We start from the raw sequence: 20,245 nt of genomic DNA, 5'->3' as shown, positions 1-20,245 counted from the left end.
TCTGCCGAGCCCGCCCCGCCTTATCTGGCCGCGCTGAGGGTATGGGGGGCTGCCCGGGGCGGTGGGACGGGCTCTTCCGCCGCCACCGCCTTGGCTCTGCCCCCGCGTCGAGGGAACAAAGAAGCCTGCGCCCCGCGGCTCCGCGAGCGACGCGGCTGGGGGGCCGGGGCCTGCGGCAGAGCGGAGGAGGGGTAAGCTCACCTAGGTGCGTCCCCTGCCACCCCCGTCGTGCGCTCGGGCTCGGCGGCCTTGGTGCAGCCCGCTGCTCTGATGCCCCACCCGTGCCCTGTTGTGGCTCCGGTGTGTCAGTGCCGCGTTTGTCTAACCTGCCTGCTGTGCTCGGCAGGCTTGCTGACCAGAAACTTTCTTTTGTGTGTTGTTTTCCCGTTATTTTTAAGTAGTGCTCGAGCCTTGAGACAAAATTCACCTGTAAAGATAATATACTATCTACCTAAGAGTTGTCCTTTTCGGTTTTAATGTTCGGAGCTTGGTCCATAAACATCTTGAGGTTATGCTGTCATTGTTTACAGAGCTGTCAAAATGTAGTGGACGTGGAACCTGGCTTTGCAGCTACTCTGCATTTTGGTCAGTGAATGTAACATAGCTGTGAAACTTGTAGTTCTGTGGCAGCTGATCTATTGGTATGACTTGATTTGGTTTGGGGACTGTTTGGTGGTGGTTTCTTTCTCCTTCCATAAGCAGAATTGTCAAGAAAATATCCAGTATATAAAATTCTGGGGTACAACTGATTGTTGAAGAGAAAGGGAGATTTTTGTCTTTTAGGCAAAAAAGTTTAGTCTGTGCAAGGCCGGAGCTGGCCAAAGGTATGATGGTAATCAGTAAGTTACTGGGGAATGACAGGTTAGGTTTCTTTGTGAAAGTCACAAGGGGATGAGTAAGGGAAATTCAGTGATTGCTAGAGGTGAGCAGGTGGTGACTTTGGAAACTGTAGAAGGTGGAGGTTTTTGGGGAGAGTGTGCTCCAGTGCCTCATACAGGTCTGGTAACCCAGTTTCTCTTTCCTTCGCATTTCTGCCAATCTTTGCACATTTGTTGCAGTGGGCTGCTTGTCCTGCTTTTAGTTTCACATGCTTTGTTTTTCAGGTGTTAGCAATGAAAGTTACCTTACTGACAGAATTCAAGAGGAAGTTGATGCGCGTGAATCCTGGCAAAGAAAGGCTGAGAGGCCCAGTGCTAGGAGAAAGAGGAAGGCTTACTGGTGGGAGTGGGGAAGTGATGGGGGAAGATCTGTTTCTATATGCTGCTAGTTTCCATGTGCTTTTGCTCTAGTTGTCTTAGTTATTGCTCTTCTTGTGCTCTCTGGCAGTTGTGCCAATGGGGGAAGAATAAGCCTGTAGCTGACCTAGCAAGTCCCTAGGCATTCCTAGTTTCTTGGATTTCCAAGTAACCAACAGATTAGCTCTTTCTTTTGTGGTGAGACTACTTTATTCACATGTAAGCTGCTGCAGAATGAAAGAGATGGAATTTTCTTTTGTATAGTATCGGCCTATGACTTGAGTGATTTGAACTGTTGATCCTACCCAGTATCCAATTGCAGGTTGGACAAAATTGTCAATGACTTGAGAATTTTTTATTGAAGTATAACAACTGTACAGAACTCTGTGTTAAGTCTGACAAGAAATTTAAAAATATTCCAATATTCTGTTACTTAATTACGGCATTCAGGTTTGGTTTTGAGGGGTTAATATTTCAATAAAGTTTCCTTTTAAAACTTCATAAGGTTAAGGTGCTTGCTAGCCAGCAAGGGAAATCACAAAATGCATCCAAAAGGCAGTGGTTACTTCCCTGGTCCCCAAAAGAAGTCTTTTTACAGCCAAATATAGTACAAACCAAGGTTTATATATGTTCAAAAGGATAATTTTATCAACGTCAAGTGTTCAAATGTGGTGGAAGTTGAATTAGTTTTGCTGGAAAATAGGAGTCTCCAGTTCTTGTTTGGGGAGATGAAGAGAACAAGTTTACCTACATGAAGTCTATTCAGTGTTAGTGAAGATCTCCACTGATTTTCTTGCATTAAACAACAACGGCAAAGCAGTAGAAAGAACTAGTGACTTTTTGTTTTGTTTTTTCCTTGCCAAGTTTGAGGTTGGTAGTTGAGGCAGTTGATTTGTTGAGTAGCAAACTTTACTGTTACCCTTGAAAGTAATTTGCATTTTCTTAGAAAAGCTAAACAATTAAAAAAAAAAATTACATTGACACTAAAAGCTGTGCTGGAAAAGTAGACATAAAAATGGAAAGCTTAGAGAAATCACAGCAACAGAAAAAGTCTTGTGGTGCTGGCCATATGTAAAAGTTATTACTCAGTCATATGGTGATATTTGAGCAGTAGTTAGTATTTATAATCTTTAGTCCTGAAACTGTACCTATCAAGTGGAGTCTTGCCCTGTCTGTAATAATGGTCCATGGGGATCCCTTTACATTTCTAACCTTTACACCCCTACAGATAGTGACCTAATCAAGAAACTAGCTGTGTCTTGTTTTTGGTTTTGTATTTTTTTTTTTTTTAATCAGAAATATTAGAAAATGTTTCTTAAATAGCATTAGAATTAGTCAATGTGTTTCTTAGGTGAATGTGTGGAGTTACTGGTTATTTTTACAATTTCAGTGTATCTCTGCGAGTGTGACTTTGAAACAGTTTCAGTAAAAGAATGAAGAAAGGTAGTTTCAGTTTATTCCAAGATACATGGAACTTGCAAAAGAGACAATGAAGTTTTTTAGTCCTCAGTGAAACTGTATGAATAAGATGCCTTTTTGCCTGGCTTTCTCTGGTCTCATAATGATTCTTGGTAAACCATTCATGTAGATGGAAGCAGAGAGCTATCTTAGTTGCAGTTTATTCATACCTGGGACAGTCTTTTCCATTATGCCAGAGAAGCTGGCTATTCTTAAGAACTGGTTTAACCTCCCAGGTTGCTTGCTTCATATTCATATGGAAGTACTTGAACTGGTTTCTCTGTGGTGTAAGTAGGGTAGATAAGGCTTTTCCACAAATCTGAGAACCTGTTCAGCTTAAACTGAATGTTTGCTTGGGTGGATGCAGGATACAATGAAACTGTTCCTCCCTCTGCAAACTCATTATTTTAATGAATGAGAATATCCCTCAAGCCTTTTACCTTGCATTCCTATTCTGGTGTCTTTAAGCTGGGGCGTCCTGCTTACCTGTGAATATGTTCTATTTTATTCTTTAGTAATTTCACCAACATGCCCATTTTTGGTGTTACGCTGCAGTTTGGGGTTTAATTCTCAGGTTTTTTTCCTGTATGAGAACATTATCAAATGTGCTCCTAAATAATTTTTGTTCAGGATTTTAAACAGCTGGGAGACCTTTTGCTTCCTACCACTTCAGCCTTGACCATGATGTTATTTTGAGGCAGCCAGGGTAGTGGCAGCTCAAGGGGAACTGAGTGAAGGACTGGAGCCCAATTACTGACATCTTAAAGACTGTATTCGTACTTTAGCAAGGTTTGTAGCCTACTGTAATTGCAGAACTATTACTCTACCAGAATTCTCCCAGAAGCCTCTGTGAGACTATTCTAGGCACTGTGGTGTAGCTATCCAAACTGCACCGCAGCCAAAGCAGTTTAGAAAAATGTGGCTGTGAGGTAAACCTGCAATGATATTAAAATTGTTTCAGCTTATCAAATACAGATTCACACCATCTTTCTGTTTAAAATTTATGACTCGTCCAGATATGAACACACAGATTTTTTTTTTTTTTTTCTTTATTATTTGTATGTAGTATCAGGAGTGCTTTTAACTCAGATACATCACTGAGTCATTTTGTAAAACAGAGAGCTGACAAATGTGCATGTGACAGTTAAGCTTTAGTACGTCTGTAGCTGAAATCAGTGTTATGGCTACAGTGACACTGTACGCTATGTAATCTGTGAAATTTTCTTCAACCTAGAGCTAAAATGTGATGCTCAGAAGCTGAAAAGGTTGCTTAGCATTGGTGTGTAAACAGCAGGATTCCTCAGAGGTCACTGCTGTCTGGTTATACATAGTAGATTGCTATGGAGATGTCATGAACTTCCTTTCTTTCATTGTGATAAATATCTCTTATTTTGCCATGTACTGCCTCTGCCAAGCTGCATCTTGCCTGTTTTCTTTCTCTTCCAACCCTCAAGGCCAAATATAGTTTCTCTGGTAGACATATTGAAACTTTTATAAGTGAGAATTTTGTAAACAAAAAAACTCCATTTTAAAAGCACTCTGGCCATTTACGTGACTTTTCTCGTTTTTGGCTGAAAAATCTTCCAGTACACAGTGTATCTCTGTGGTGGCTTGTCCCAGACTGGAGGGATTTGCATGTGTTATTTGAGATATACAGACCATGTGAGCAAGTGCTGCTTGTAAGTGCTTCGTAGGCACCCTCCTTGGAGAGAATAAAATCTGCTGGAATTTACTAGGAAAGCTGTATTTTCCCTACTGTCCAATTGCCTCCTTTTTAGAGTAAGTTGTCTTGGTTCTTATGCATTTATGGTTTTAAGTACTCTTCTGGTTTCTTGTACATACCAAGATTGTAGGAGGCTTGCTAAGCCTGTTTAAATTCTTTCCTCTTTCAATCCTTGATCACTGACCACAAAGTTGTAGGGTTTCATTTTCTTCTGATGATATCATCACATCACTATCTCTTACCTCTTGAAGAAAACACCAAGTTTCAGGACTGGTTGATTATGTTGGTGATGACAGCAGGTCATGAAGATAGTTCTGTTTGAATGTGTTTCAGTTCAGACAGGGGGAAAACACTGAGCTTGCCAGCATGATGCATGGGTTGAGGTATCTGGCAGACCACAGCCCCTGTATGTGCTGCATCTATTGGCAAAGCAGTAGGTTGAACAACCCTTTCTACTTTTAATGATCACTCACTAAGATGGTAAAGAATTTGTTGCTCCATCCTTTAGGTGGAGTTGTCTAAGAGAGTGTTACTCTGAGCTCATCATCACAGCACACAGCATTGTTTGGGTTGGAAGATACCTTAAATACCATCTAGTTCCAACCCCCCCTGCCATGGGCAGAGACACCTTCCACTAGACCAGATTGCTCAGAGCCCCATCCAAACTGGCTTTGAGCACTGCCAGGAATGGGGCAACCACAGCTTCTCTGAGCAGCCTGTGTCAGTGTCTCACCATCCGCATAGTAAAGAATTTCTTCCTAATGTCTAATTTAAATCTACCTTCTTTCATCCACTATGTTTGAAAGAGCTGGGGTGCCTAGTACTATTATTAGATTATAGGAATTTTTTTTACCTATTGCTGAGAGGTCAAGCAGTGGCAGAAGTATTTCTTTTAAATATTTTATTGTAGAAGTGATATGAGGCTGATAATGTATGAATGTGATAATTAAAGATAATAAGGTACAGTTTGGATTCTCCCTCACCACCTTCTTTTAAGTCACAACTAGGAAGGAAGGCTAAACACAGAATTTGGAGGTGCAGGCATTTTTCTTCATATATGTGTTTTGACACAGTGTTAATTTTCATTCTTTGGGGCCTTGTCCCAAAATCTGCCTTTTAAAAAATTACTTTTGTCTGAAGTGATGCTCTATAGCAGTGGCACGTTTATAACAATTGCTAGTTCACTGAACAAAAACCAGTTAGTTGTGATTCAGTATGTGCTCAATTTCAGCTCCTAGTTCTGCCCCCTCATTTTGGGGGGGGGGGAGATTGCGAGGTGTTGCTTGGAGAAGAAACAGATTTTGCTGCTAGGAACTGTGAACCTGAAACAGTATAAAGGAAACAACTCTTCTGTTAGCTTGTTAATATGAAGGTGGGAGGTGAGGATAGAAACCTGTTTCTATCTTCTTTTTGAAATAGTTACATCTATTTCAAAGAGGTGAAGTCAAATTGTGAATTTTGCACAACTGTTTTTGTTTTTCTTATTGTGAGACCATTTTGTTGAGGGTCTTGAACTGAAAGATAATATTCTGACATGCTGTTCTTCCCCAGCCGTCGAAAGTCTTTGCTGCAATGTGTTTGACTTCTGTAGAGCCATTGCAGAGTTTCAAGTTGTGGAGCAGGTGGGGAAGAGAAAAGAGGCCCAAGAATCAATTGCACTTGCTACTGTCTGCCTTCTTGGCTGAGCTGGGGGTTCTCAAGTACTGTGATAGTTTAGAAAGACTTAACTAACTTAGGTTTGCTTTCAGCTTCAGAGCCTAAGTTTGGGGTTGCTTAATCAATATAATATGCAAGTTCTAATAATTAATAAAAAAAAATACAAAAAACCGAAGCAAACCAAGCAAAACAAAACCAGCCTATCAAAAAAACCCCAAACCAACACAAAACCCAAGCCAATGAGGTTATTTGCCACACAGCAACTTACACTGCATAAGGTTAAGGCAGGAATGTGTGCCTGGAAGAGAGGGTAAGGGGGTAGTGGTAGTATATAATGTCCTCCTTGTGGCTTTTGTTGCCAACAGCCTAGAGGGTCCTGCCACACAGGAAAGAGAAAAGGATTAACTCCTTCCCTAACTTACTGGTTGTAGTGGTTTCCTGTCATGCAGAGTATGCATGTGCTGTTTTCCTGGCTGCCTGCCTTTGCCATATGTGACTTAGTCGTTCCTAAGTTACTTAGTGCTTCTCAGTCGGGTCAATGAAAAAGAGGCAATATGGAAAGGAGAAGAGTTTTGGTGGAGGAAGAAGCTCTCTAAGGCTAAAGGCAGGGGATGGAAGGTGGGAAATCCAGCCAGCATTCTACTCCTGCATGTGGCAGGCAAAAACTTCTGAATGAATACAAAGCTGGAGTTGTGTTTCAGTGGACTGACTAGCTGGGGCCACGAAGGGATGGCCACTTTTCAAAGGGGACATGCAGGAAATGGTTTTGGAGTGGTGCATGTAATGGAGCAAGTATTGCACGAAAAGGTGCATTAAATCTGATGATGATGTACTTCAGCCCTAGAATTCCTAGGGCTCTTTCGTGCCTTTTAGCTGCAAGCTTCTTTGCAAGTGTGCATTACAATGGAAGTGTCATGCTTTGTGTCTTCTCTGGAAGTCCTGTTGAGTGTTCAGAGCTAAATTTCTCAGGGTGGCCAAGTTTGGGATATTTAACCAGCAAGTGGGTTCACACCATGTACGATGAATGTTTGGGGGGCATTAGATCTGGAAATGAGCATTCATATTTTATTTATTGCAGAGTTGTCAAGTATTAAATGGGCTATAGCCTTTCCTACGTTCCTGGATTACATAAGATAAACCTTTGAGTGAACTTGTTTGCCATTGCAGCAAGGTATCCATTGTTTTATTTTAGGATAGGAGCAAGTAAAAACAAGTTTGTGTTTAACTGCAGCAGAGATTATGGTTGTTTTATCAATTCTACTGCCCCTTTGGGGATTAGGAAAATTAAAAATGCAGAACTTGATCACTCTGGCATGATTTATCTGATTTTATTTTATGGACAATGTCAAAAAGATGGCAGCCCATTCTGTGATGGCTCCTGCCTTCCTTAAGGAATCATGGAATTTGGTGAGCTTCTCAAAAGCCTTGTTCTGCATACCTCCATAGTTTCCATGAAGTTCAGGAAAATTTTTGCTGAAATGTAAGTCCTGGGAATGGAGATGACTTGAACTGCAAGAAATGCTAAATTTAGCAGTGTGCTGTGCATCTGTGTTACCAGTTCTAGAATCTGCTACATCTGAAATTTCTTAGTCTGATGAAAACTTAAGGCCAACTCTCTCTTTGAATCCTGTCTTGTAGCTGCTGAGTCTTACTCTTGTGATTCTGTGAAAGACTATGTTTCCACACTGATCAGAAAGTTTGTGCAGATGATATTTCAGTAGAACTTAGTGCTCTTGGATTCATCTTCTGTGCCTTTGAGGTAGACTTCTTTATTCTACCTGTCAACAGAGACAGTACTTTTTATCTAAATTGTAGCTTCAAGAGGGTGGAGTTCTGGGGTTAAAATATCTATTCCCCCCTGTATTTTGTAGGGGGAAAGCTGCCATTTATGTTCATTTTTTGTTTTGTTTTTGTTTAAGTAATATTTGAAATCTGTATGAATTTGGACTGCTAATATGCAAAGTTTTTCTGGATAACCGCTAGCCAAGAAGTTAGTGGACTTGGCTTTGCCTTGTATCATCAAATAGAAGCTATGCCTTGCTGCATGTCCTTTGTCTTAGTATGGATCAGTTTAGGCACATTTGCCTGGTGCTGTTCAGGTTTCTAGTAGCCTACCAGCCTTCATGAAGGATAAAAAGAATTTTGCTCTTTTTCATTGAGCACTTCTGCTATTTGTATTTAACACCTACTTTGAGAGTACAGTTCCATTATCTTCCCTTAGTGAAACTTCATGCATCCCTGTTCTATGGGTTGTATTATCATCTAGGCTTCTGTAAATCAGGGTGTGGAAGACAGAAGATACCCTGCACTTCCTAATGTCTGTGTCTAATGTGACATCACTTTATTTACGCTTTTTTGTCAACTCTGGGTAGTACAGGTGGAAATTTTTGCACTCTAATCAGCAGAGGAAGCCAGTGGTTCACCTCCTGTAAACTCTGCCTTTAGTGTTTTTTTTCCATGAGAAGATGTTTCTAGTCTTAAGAGGCACATTTTTGGGGTTTCTAAAATGCATTGGTGCTTGGTAGAGTGTGAGTGCATGTATCCTGTAACTACAGGTATATTGAGGTAATGTTTGGCAGTTTTGCACTCATTAATGGCTTTTATTTTGAGAAGAGAAAGCATCAGTGGCAAATAGTACATTTAACTAAAACATGATTAAGTAGATGAGAGCTTGGAAAGAACTGTTGGTTTATGCTGCTGTGTTAGGCCTTCCTATTACGTATCATAATTTCATTTTATCTTAATCACAAATATGTGTAGTATTTTTCATCAACTGGCTCATCTGGTTTTCAACTGAACAGAGAAACACATTCAGTATTTTCCTCAGGACCTGGAAGATTAGCTTGTCTTTTCATGGGTGATTCTGAAATGGTTAAATCAAACACCATTCAGGGTTGAGACTGTTCATTGTATCCTAATAATGTGTCATACTTGGACACTTCAGTTATCAAGTTTAGTGGCAATGCCAATGTAGTGCAGTACTGATTGGTTTATGCTGTCATGGCATCTAATCTCACGGGCTTTTAGTAAGTAAGCTTTAGTCAAGGTGTATCTTCTACTTTCTGCACTGTTTCTGCAAAGGAAATATTTAATCTTCATAAAACTTAATCTATGAGTGAAACATTTTGATTGAGATCTTTCATGACTTTGACCCATTCAGGTATTGGGGTCGAAACCAATTTATATAAAATGAGAAGGAAATTAACAAAAATAATTTTCAACTCTTTCTCCCTGAATGAATCACCACCCTAGCCAGCAAGACTTTGCCCTTTCATTGTTTTGGATAATTGAGTACCTAACATTATGACTGTATTGCAGACTAACTCTTGAGACTTTAATAAGAAAAGACTGACAACTTAAAATCCAGTGGAAACATCCCAAAGTTCAAATCCTGGAATAAAACTGTTGTGCTTGTTGGAGAGCCTGGATCCCCTTTATTTGTTTGATGCATTCTGCTTCTGTGTTAAAAAGTGTGAAAAAATAGCTTATGGCATGACTATCCAAGCAGAAGATAGCAACAAGGAAGGAGAAAAATGGGTGAAAAAACCTTAAAGTTGTCCAGAAGCACAGGATCTGGTTAAAGGATAGGAATCCCAATTCTCCTTGTAATAGATGTGGCTTGATACAAGAATTTGGCATCTGAGGAAGAACAGCTTTCTGTATCACATAATTAACCTACCATCCTGAAAAGAAAAAAAAATTGTCTGGTTTCCTCCAGAAGTGATGCAGAGGGAAGTCTCTTCTAGTGGGATTTTTGTGGATCTCCTAGGTAATATTCGGTGAACATATGAGGACAGAAGTGTCCAACCCTCCTTAATCTCTGCCACTTTCCTCTTTCAAGTGTTCTTGGATAACGGCTTGAGTAGTGATTAACATCTAGCCCAGTGAAGCTGGTTCATTTCTTGTTCTTACTCCTTTTAGCCACTTCTCCATCTTAGCTGTGTGATCTGTTTCACACAGTGATGGTGATGCAGTATTGTTTTAGGCTTTCTACATGGCACCTAGCTGTAAGCTTGAAAAATCCAAAAATGTAGGGAAATAATAGGTAAATAATTATAAAGGATCATTTATAGGTTAGGGAGTACTTTACTCTTATAAAAAACTAGTTGGAAGCTGGAAATTACCTTTGTTGTGATTGCGCATAAGGTAACCAGTCACACTGTTTTATCTGCTAAGAACCTCTAATAAAGATTTTGGGTATTATTACAAGGACTACATAAAAGGTCTGATATTCAACTACACGAGCAATAAAAACCAAGCTATATATATAATCACTGTACAAAGAGCAGGTCTTTCATTGGCTCTTAGTGTTGAGAAGGGAGAGATGCTTTCTTTGTCTTTGGCAGGGCAGGTGGTTGGATGTTTGGTGGTGGTGGTGTATGTTTTGTTTTTGTTTTTTTTTCATTTGGTTGGTTTGGGTTTTGTTTGTTTTTTGTTGTTTTGTTTTCCTGCAGCTACATGGGATGATAGATTCTCTGTCATTCTTGTGTTCTTTCTCTGGGCCCTCTCCAACAGGTCCATGTCTTTCCTGTGCTCAGGATGCTAGAACTGCACAAAGTACTGTAGATGGGGTCTCACGAGAGCAGAGTGAAGGGGTAAGATCACCTCCATTGACCTGCTGATCACACTTCTTTTGATGCAGCCCGGCGTATGGTTGGCTTTCTGGGCTGTGAGTGCACACTGCTGAATCATGTCTAGCTTTTCATCTACCAGTACCCTCAAGTCGTTCTCCACAGGGCTGCTCTCAATCCCTTCATCCCTAGCCTGTATTTGTACTGTATTTGTTCCCATTCCATGTGCAGGCCCTTGCACTTGGCATTGTTGAACCTCATGCAGGTCACATGAGCCCACTTCTCAAGCTTGTCCAGGTCCCTCTGAATGGGCTACGATCACTCAGGCATGATGTAAAGGCTCCATATCGTGGTACAAAAGGAAACAAACAAACAAACAAAATATAGAGGGGGGAACTGCAATTAATTTACAGCTTTGGGAACTAACAATGGGGGCCATATTGCAAACACTTAAGAATTAAGAGCAGTTGCAGCAGGATGAGAGAGAAGTCTTCCAGGAGGAAACACATCACAATGCACAGAAAGAGCAGTGTTTTAGCAGCTGTTACTAAATAGCTGTTTAGAGGCACACACACACAAATACTTGTTTCTTTGTCTCCATAGCTGGACTCTGCTTCTGCATTGCTACATTCTTATCGTTCCTCTCCCTTCTGGAAAATGAACTGTATTGTTTCTTAGAGTGGTTTAGCATTTTGTAGAACTGTATGAGAATGGTATAGGAGTTTCACTTTGACATAAATATCGAAAGGATTTTATTTTATTTTTTATTTTAGAAGAAAGTTTGTTACTTTCTGTGAAGGATATGAAAATGATATGGTTTCTTTGTTTTGAGAGCTGAATAAATGTTTTGTGGCATGAATTTGACACCTTAATTGAAATATTATGCGGTGTTTTCCTTTTCTGTGCAAGACATTTGTTACAAAATTTAAATGTATGTGAAGAAACAAGTCATATAGCTAGTTTTAGTCTTTGTTCCTGTTCTTTGTCATCTACCTCTTAAAACCATTATTGTCCTTAATGGCAATCTTGCATGTGTGAATGTGGAGAAAAGAAGACTTAGTCTGGTTACTAGAGTCTCAGTGACAGATTTGACTTCTTTTGTGTATAAAATATTGGGGAAGTAAGGTGTAAAGTAACTTTATAAGTCAAGTACAAAACAGCAGAGATGCATCTTGTTTTTCTGTATTGTGGAAATAGACTTAACAACCTTTCATCTTCTGTCAGTGCAGTTGTAACTCTTACATACACTTTGATTTAGTCCAGGAGGTGTTTCATGTATCAAGATACAAAATCAATTTTAAAACCTGCAAACTAGTACTCTGTATAAAAACCTCATTGATGATGGTATTGCTTATTTGAGAAGAGCATTTCACTTTGCCCACTTCTGAAAAATCATAGTGGTATTAGTTCTTACTTGACTTTTTGATTTGGCTGTTGTGCAGCAAAGTGATTTAAATTTTCATTATTTAAAGGTGCAATATGCAAAATTAGAAACAAATTTTCATTGTCAGTGCTTGAGAATTTTATCCTTGTAACATCTTGAACTTCTTCAATGATAACCATCCATTGCACCTTTTTTGCTAGAAAGTAGTATTTCCTGTTTAATGTATTACTGAGTTTGTGGATTCAGACTCAGAATTGGCTCTGTATTCCATCAACAGTATTGCCACAATTCAGAGTCTCTAGGCAAATTTCAGTTTCTACCAAAATAGCAATTTGATGTTATATCCTGTTGTGTGGTGGTTTTCATGTGTGGTCTTGTTTTTTAATTCACCCACCCAGCCACCCACCCTGATTTTCACCTAGTGTCTCTGCAATGTGTGATGGCTTCTTGATTCTCTGGAGAAGAAGTAAAGAGCTGTGTTTTCTGAGTAGCTCAGACCAAGTTGTAGGAAAATCTACTGAATCAGAAGTGTAGAAGTCACTGTGTTTTGTATGCCACATAGTAATTTGTTCTTGTACTCTTGGAGCATGGGCATCGTTCATGACTCTTTGTCTGTCACTGTTGACTGACAAAGGCAGGTGAAAATGTTGACAGCATGTTTACTGTTGAACTTGATCAGCAAACATGCTCTGAGAGCTTGTTTTTTCGGGGGGGGGCTCTTCATGGGCATCATTGCTGCTTTTTCCCCAACAGAATGCTAGGTTTTTTCTTCCAGAGTAAAGGGAAGAAAGGAACATCGACCTAGGTGCTTGTTCTCCAAATTAATGTTAAATGGCGTTGTTAGCTTGCTTATGTGACATTCCGTGACGGAGTTTCATGTTTCTTCTAAAATCAGAAGGTATTACGAGAATCTGGATATTGTGCTCTTGATTTTTTTGAGAGCTTTCTTGTCAGAAAAGGGCTTACAAAATTTCCCACTGTCACATGAATTGTCTTTTATTGCAAAATACTTATCTAGAGGGCATTTATTGCAAAATGGCTTGGACCAACATTAGTGTTTCAAGTGCCACTGAAGCATGGTTTTATACTATGTTTGGAAATAAATAGTTGATATCTAACATTTATGTAGCCTGAAGCTGCAAGCTCTCTTTTAGGCTTTCTTTGATGCATATGAGTAGTGCTTTCTACAAATAAGCCCTGGCTTTCCCAATGTGTCTGCAGATACCCTTCAAATGACATGTCATCAAAACTATTTTCACAAAATTGATCTTTCAAAATCTTTTAAAAATAATGTTCATTAAAAATAAATAATGAAATACCTTAGACCAGTTGAAAAGATTGTGCTGAAGCAGGAAGGCTTTTTTCCCCACACCAAGGAAGGTTTTTTTGCTTTGTATATTTGTCTTATATTTTGCCTTATATTTGTTATATTTTGCCTTGTATATTTGTGCATTTGTTGATATGGTAGGGGGAGGGTTTCTGATAGATATACGCATGGAAATCGGGTTGAACAGAAATCTTACAAGAATTGTGTGTATTGGTGGTTTGGTTTTGTTGTTGTTGTTTGTTTTTGTTTTTTTGGGGTTTTTTTTTTAAGATTATTCTTGTTCCTGTGTTAACTATAATATTACACAAGGTCCTCAGAAAATTAACCTTAGTGTGTTCAGTGTGCAGTCTATGGAGAGGGATTTGTTATAAACTAACTCTAGTTGTAAGTAATTCTGTCATCAAATGGCTTGGTCCTATGGTCCTTACCATTCTCCTTCAGAATAGCAGTATTTTTGATTCATAGCTTCCATCTGAAAACCAGAGGCTTGCCATTATGTGGACCTTACTGTTTGTTACTGTGTTAATAGAACACCTTGAAATATTCATAACACTAGAAGTGCATAGACCTGTTAGGGTTTAGCAGCATTGTGCTCTTCTTTTACACCTGGTAGTAGGGAATAGTTAAGTTTGGAGAATGTATGTCTCTCTGCATTTGATCTTCTAGTTGTGGAGAGCCTATGAGAGTTTCATGTTACTTCTAAAAGCTGAGCTTCTTATGTATGTTCATTGAGAAAGTGTGCTCGAATATATGCTCTAGAAGTGTTGAATGAGAGAATAGAAGTGATTTTCCAAATTAGAAAATGCTGTGGAGAATGTCTTTTGGAGAATGTACTGCTGTTATTTATAGCAAAATTCACAAGTTTGTGAAAACAAATATGCTAAGGCCTGTCAATAGTGCATTTTTTTGATTGCTATTAAATGTAAAACTTGTTAATTCCTAACATGTACACTAAATGTGGAGGCACTTGGTAGCATTTTTTTATATATATATATTTTTAAACTATTGAAAATCCTTTGACATTGAAGTAGAAGATGATAACCTTTTCCTTTCCCCTACAGATCCAGACATTTAATGTAGAGGCACCATGCCAGACCGTGGAAGATTTAACGAATGGGGTTGTGATGGCCCAGGTTCTTCAAAAAATGTAAGATATTGTTTGTTTAATGAATTAAATACACAGGGGGCTTTATCAATATTTTTTTTCTGTATTTAAGTGCATTTTAGTTTAAACTTAGTATTCCATAAAGATACGGCTTTTCCTATGCTTAGATAGTACTTTAATCTGGAACATGACTGGTATGATTTTTTTGTTTATAGTTTTCAGATAACTATATTAAATGTGAAAAAAAAAAGTTTTATGGAAGTGTGAGCTTATTGGAAAGTAAGATGGATTAAAACTAAGCTTACAAATTTTAACTTTTTTGAAAAATTGGAACCAGTGCAAGATAAGGTATTGGCTCTGATCATTGTTTGAAACTACAGTCAATGTATCAGTGATGTTAGAATTAGTTTCATGCAGTAAGACTTTTGTGGTAAACAGAATGGAACTGTCAAATTCAGTTGTTTGCAAAGATGTTACATTCTTGAAAATAAACGAAGGAATAATAGCTGTCAGACTAGGTGATGTTTTTGTTCTTTTGAGCTTCAAATAGGAAAAAATGCATTAGTTCGACATCTCAATGTAATCTAGGATGTTTCTGGGGACTACAGATGTGTACCTCAAATTAGCTGTGTGCAGAATTACCTGTTACTACAGAAACACGGCTTCTTGTCATTCATTAGAAACTTAAGTAGCGTTTACCAAAGTCAGCAGTCCAAACTGAGCATGCTAATTCCTGCAAACCTATTAAAAAAGCCTAAACAACATGATGTTTTCTGTGTAATTTGTTGAAAATGAAGGCTGGACATGTACAGAATAGGTATGAACAGCTTTCTGTTAGAGTTATTCTGGTTTGCATCAAAGAATTGTGGAATAGTTAAGGTTGAAAAGCACCTTTGGAGTGTTTGATTCGACTCGCCTGCTCAAAGCAGAGTCTGCCAGATCAAGTGGCCCCAGAATTGTGTCCAGTCAGATTCTGTATATATGGAAGGATGGAGACTTCACAGCCCTTCCTGGCTACCTGTTGCAATACTAATTGCCATCACAGTTCTAAAACAAAACCAAAAACCACCACCACAACCCACCATGTCCCCCACCCCCCAAGAAAAAAAAAAGCTGGGGACACGATTTTCTTTATATTCAGTTAGGCCTTCTGCTTCTTGGAGCCTTCTGCCTCTTGTTTGTTCACTGGACACCACTGAGAGGGTTATGTAAAGGTATAAAGAAGAAGGGGGACCTTCATGTATTTATATACAGGATTGGCAAGATCCTACTGAGCCTTCTTCAGGCTGAACAGACACAGCTTGCTCAGCTTCACCTTGTATGACAGATGCTCTAGCCTGTTAATCATCTTAACTGCCCTTTGCTGAGCTTCCTTCTATGTATGTCTAGGTCTCCCTCGTACTGGGGAGCAACATTTCAGATTTGGTCTCACCAGAGCTGAGTTAGAATCATAGAATAGTTGAGTGCTGGTCTCACCTCGCTTGGCCTGCTGGCAACACTCTTTCCAATGCAGTCCAGGATGTGGTTAGCCTTCTTTGCCACAAAGCACATCACTGGAATGTGTTCAGCATGGTTTATACCAAGCTTTTTCTCTGCAAAGCTGCTTTCCAGCCAGTTGTCCCGCAGTATATACTGGTTCAGGGAACTTGCACTTACTTTTGCTGAAATGTGTAAGGTTCATGGGCTGTCAGCCCACTTCTCCAGCCTGTCGGGGTTTTTCCAAATAGCAGTACAACTATCAAGTGTATCATAGACTCCTTCCAGTTTTGTATTGTCTGAAAACTTGCACTCTGTTCCATCATCTAGGTCACAATCAAAGACATTTAATAATATTGAGCCTTTGGGTATGCTGCTGGTGTACTGGACTTTATGCTGTTTCTTGTAACCGTTTGAGCCTGGCAGTTCAGCCATTGACTCACAGTTCACCCATTCACTTAATTCACTTTGAGCCTAGCAGTTCAGCCCACCTCACAATCCACTTAAGCAGGCTATGCTTCATCAGTTTGTCCATGATGATGTTATCCTGACCAGGTGGTCTGTATCTGGCACCTATAACTATGTAATTTATGTTGGTTTGCCTGGTCATCCTGACCATAATGTCTCAGCTGGTTCATCATCTGTCCCAAGGCAGAGCACATGCATTCCTGCTGTTGTCTCACTTGAAGGCGTCTCCTGGTCTTTACCTTCCCAGCTTGTTCTTCCTAAAGAGCCTGTGTTCATTCATGGCAGCAGCCTTGGCATGTACACCATCCTACCACATCTTCCTGTGGCCTTGTAACTATACACAGAGCTTTGCTTCCTCTTGTTTGTTCTCTATGCTACATGCATTAAGTGCACAGGCACTTTATATGTGCATCCAGTCTTTCTGATTCCCCAGAATGAGGGCTTTCCCTGTATTTTTCTGTAGGCCTTTCCTCGTTTATGTGCATATCCTTGGGATGACCCTGTTTCAGCCCTCTTTTGTTGACTATAAGGTATCTCTTGTTCACATCGTCCCACACTTGACAACAAAGTCCACTACTTTGTCGTATGATGTTTGGTTGTATTTTCCCTCCTCTGTTGTTCCTTGTTTAAAACTTCTTCACAGGTGCACCAGCCTGTTGGCAAAGATGCTTCTGCTCATCATAGTCAAGTGAACCGCATGTCTTCCAAGCATTCCTCAATTCTCAAAGAGGGTTCTATGGTCATGGAAACCAAAACCTGGCTGCCAACACCAGTTCGTAGCTGGTTGTTGGCCTGCAGGTTATGTCCTTTTCTCAAGCTCTTCCTGCTAACTGGTGCGACTGGAGCAAACACCACTTGGGCCTTGACCTCAGCTTCCAGAGCCATGTAATCAACACTTGGTAATTTCCAGGTCTCCCTAGGTGCATAGCTGGTGCCAGCATGGAAGAGCAGAAGTAGTAATAGCCTGAGGGCTGGACAAGCTTTGCCAGTCTTTCAACAATGCCATGAATTCAAACCCCTAGCAAGCAGCAGCCTTTCTTAGGTGATGAGTCAGGCAAAAGATGAGGGTGCTCCATCCCTTGTTAATGCTTACCACTTTCCTCTTTTGCTGCTGCCTGACTCAGGTTTACCAAACAAGGGTGATTCATTTGACAGAGCTCCTAGCCCCTTAACTGCTATGAGGGCACTAAATTTGTTTCTGTAGTTGCAAATCCTCAGGTGGATCAGGAGCCTTCCTCATAGTGAAGGAGCAAGCTGTCAGTTCACAGGAATTAAAAAGGGGGATGATATCTTGATGTAGTCAAGTATTTCAAGGAAACACTTTAGAGCATGTGGAAAGTTAAGATCTGGAGATATAAGGATAGAATCATAAGGGCTTAAAGCAGATAACAGTCTTTCTTTCCTACCTGAAATTTCAAAGAAGATGTAAGTACTGTGAAGTTAAATTTTCCCACTTAATATTTCCTTTTGCGAAAAGATGATGCATTACTTACAAGAATTATGCAATTTTTTTTTTTTTCATTTTTTTTCATCAAACAAACCCAATTTCAAGTCAGCTTCAATGTTGGCAGTCTTCTTGCTCTGAATTACTCTGAAGAGTAATTGAGGCAGTCTTTCTACTGTTTTAATGTATTTTGCTGGTACATAAAAGATGACACAACACACCTCCCCTCCAGCTGCAGTAATGGTTTTCCAAACCAGCAGTTAAATCAGCTCACTTATAAGTTTCTGAAGTCTGAACATCAAGTATACAAGTCTGAAGGTGAATACAACATAAATTGTATACTGTTCCTTTTTTAGGATTGGAAAGATGGTGTTCTTTTTTACTTGCTGGATTATAAAAGGTGGTGACCTTTTAAATTGTGTTTTCAGTTAGAGTAGGTTAGGATTTCAGCATAATCATCTGTGAATCTGTTTTCAGTGTATGTAGAAAAAATAGTGACATGCCTTTAGAAACAATCTAACAGTAACATAGTTTATATGGCTATTCATCCATCTTTAACTACTGTCTGTAGTTCTTCCATAGGATACAGGTTCCACTTCACTTAATGGTGGACCAACAGTGACAGCTGTTGATATGTTGTATAGCTGTATATATTCTTGATTGACTAGCTCAAAGACTAATCAGAAGTTGGATCTAAAACATAACATACAAACCAAAATGAAACTGCAGTGTTGAAGGCCCCTCAATGAATGGCCTTACTGACTTGTACTACCATTACTTAAGTACTGCCTTTCTCCCTGCCTTGGTATTAAGAAAGGGAAACAGTTAGAACCATAGAATCCTAGAATACTTGGAGTTGGAAAACACCTTAAGATCATCAAGTTCCAACCCCTTCCCCTGTTTAAGTTTTAACCCGTTACCCCTTGTCCTGTCACTACAGTCCCTGATGAAGAGTCCATCCCCAGCATCCTTGTAGGCCCCCTTCAGATACTGGAAGGCTGCTATGAGGTCTCCACGCAGCCTTCTCTTCTCCAGGCTGAACAGCCCCAACTTTCTCAGCCTGTCTTCATGAAAATTCTGAGATACTGTTTTCAGTTGATGAATTGATACTTTAATAAGAGGTGTACGATGCAAATATGCATTTCTGTAGCATGATTTAAAAATATTTCCCATAGAAGCTGCCATGCTGACACTGAATGTGGGAATTCTTTAGTTTACCCAGTTTATACATAAAGAGGTAAGTAATTTTAAAGTTCTTTCTTTAGGCCCAGTTAATAATTTGAACCTGACAAAATTTGTATTTGGCTGTCTTACTCTCTGATAGTTGTGCTTCAGATTTACTATTTTGCATACTTGTGCAACTGAGTCTATTGATTCTTATGGAGAGATTTAGCAATAATATTGCCAAATCTTGCCTACATTCTGTTGAAATAAACTTTGAAGTGCAGCAGCAAGCTGATCTGGATTGCAAAATAGGAATGATAACATAATTTTTGAGGGAAAGTATTATTGCAGTACAGGGATCAGCATTTGTATAGTTGACTACAAAACTGATCAGGAGTATGTTGACTAGACCAATTTAAGTATACTTTCTTAAAAACAAAACCAAGTTCCAGACTAGCAGTGAAATTTTCTTTCTGTCCTTCAGACAGGTACCACAGGAAGAATACTTAAGTGAGGCACCTAGGAATGTTAAATGATATGAAGCAAGTCTGGAGCAGGCTTTTCCAGTCTGTCCTTCTTTTTATAATATTAGCACTGGCACCCTCTCTGTCCCAAGAAAAATAATCACATTAAAGAAAATTTTTGCAGGTATAGAAATGTGTAAGGGCAACATAACTGGGTGCTCAAGATTATTTGAAAATGTCATGCAGTGATGTTAAGTAGCAGAGAGCAAGCACAGCCTGAAAGTACCAGGTCAACTGTAAACAAATGACATTTGCCATGAGAGCTTGAACAGTTGTAGCTTTGACATGAAGTCTTTAAAAGGTGAATTTATTGTCTTGACTGGAGACAGAAAGCTTAGGTGCTGCTACCTGAGAAGGACAAATTGTGATTTCTGTAATGCACGTTCTTTGAAATTTGTGTGTCTTTCAATATAGTTGCCTCCTGTTTTAGGGTTCTTCATCAGTGTGTGTCCTTTGAGGTTGGTAGTACTAAAAGATTAATTACATAAAGGTAGGAGGGAAGAATTCTGATAACTTTTGGGTGCATCAGGACTTTCTCTATGCTAAATTAATGTTTAAAAAACAAATTAATATATCCAGTGAGAGTAAAAAAAAAAAAAAAAACAAAACCAAAAAACAGAAAAAAGGAACAAAAAAAGGAAAGGATTCTTTATGAATGAAGAAAATGCAGTCAGTGAAGAACTCAAAGATAGAGCATTGATGAAAGTTGA

General features: G+C 39.3%; 1 protein-coding gene across 3 annotated transcripts in view; it reads left to right on the top strand.

Annotated features, from left to right (window-relative positions):
• Positions 1-20,245, top strand: part of HOOK3 (hook microtubule tethering protein 3) — a 93,137-nt gene that overhangs the window by 358 nt on the left and 72,534 nt on the right. For 2 of the 3 annotated variants that reach the window (XM_080636850.1, XM_080636851.1), the window contains exon 2: positions 14,416-14,501. In XM_080636850.1, the coding sequence (XP_080492976.1) occupies positions 14,416-14,501 (86 nt within the window). Of the gene's footprint in view, positions 1-97; positions 206-14,415; positions 14,502-20,245 lie in introns of those variants that run through there. The other variant, XM_080636852.1, reaches the window with a different exon arrangement.

This window comes from Psittacula echo, assembly GCF_963264785.1.
Source record: "Psittacula echo genome assembly, chromosome: Z".
In the NCBI taxonomy this organism is placed as follows: Eukaryota; Metazoa; Chordata; class Aves; order Psittaciformes; family Psittacidae; genus Psittacula; species Psittacula echo.
Note: the sequence above shows the minus strand (reverse complement) of the source record. Positions and strands in the feature narration are given on the sequence as shown.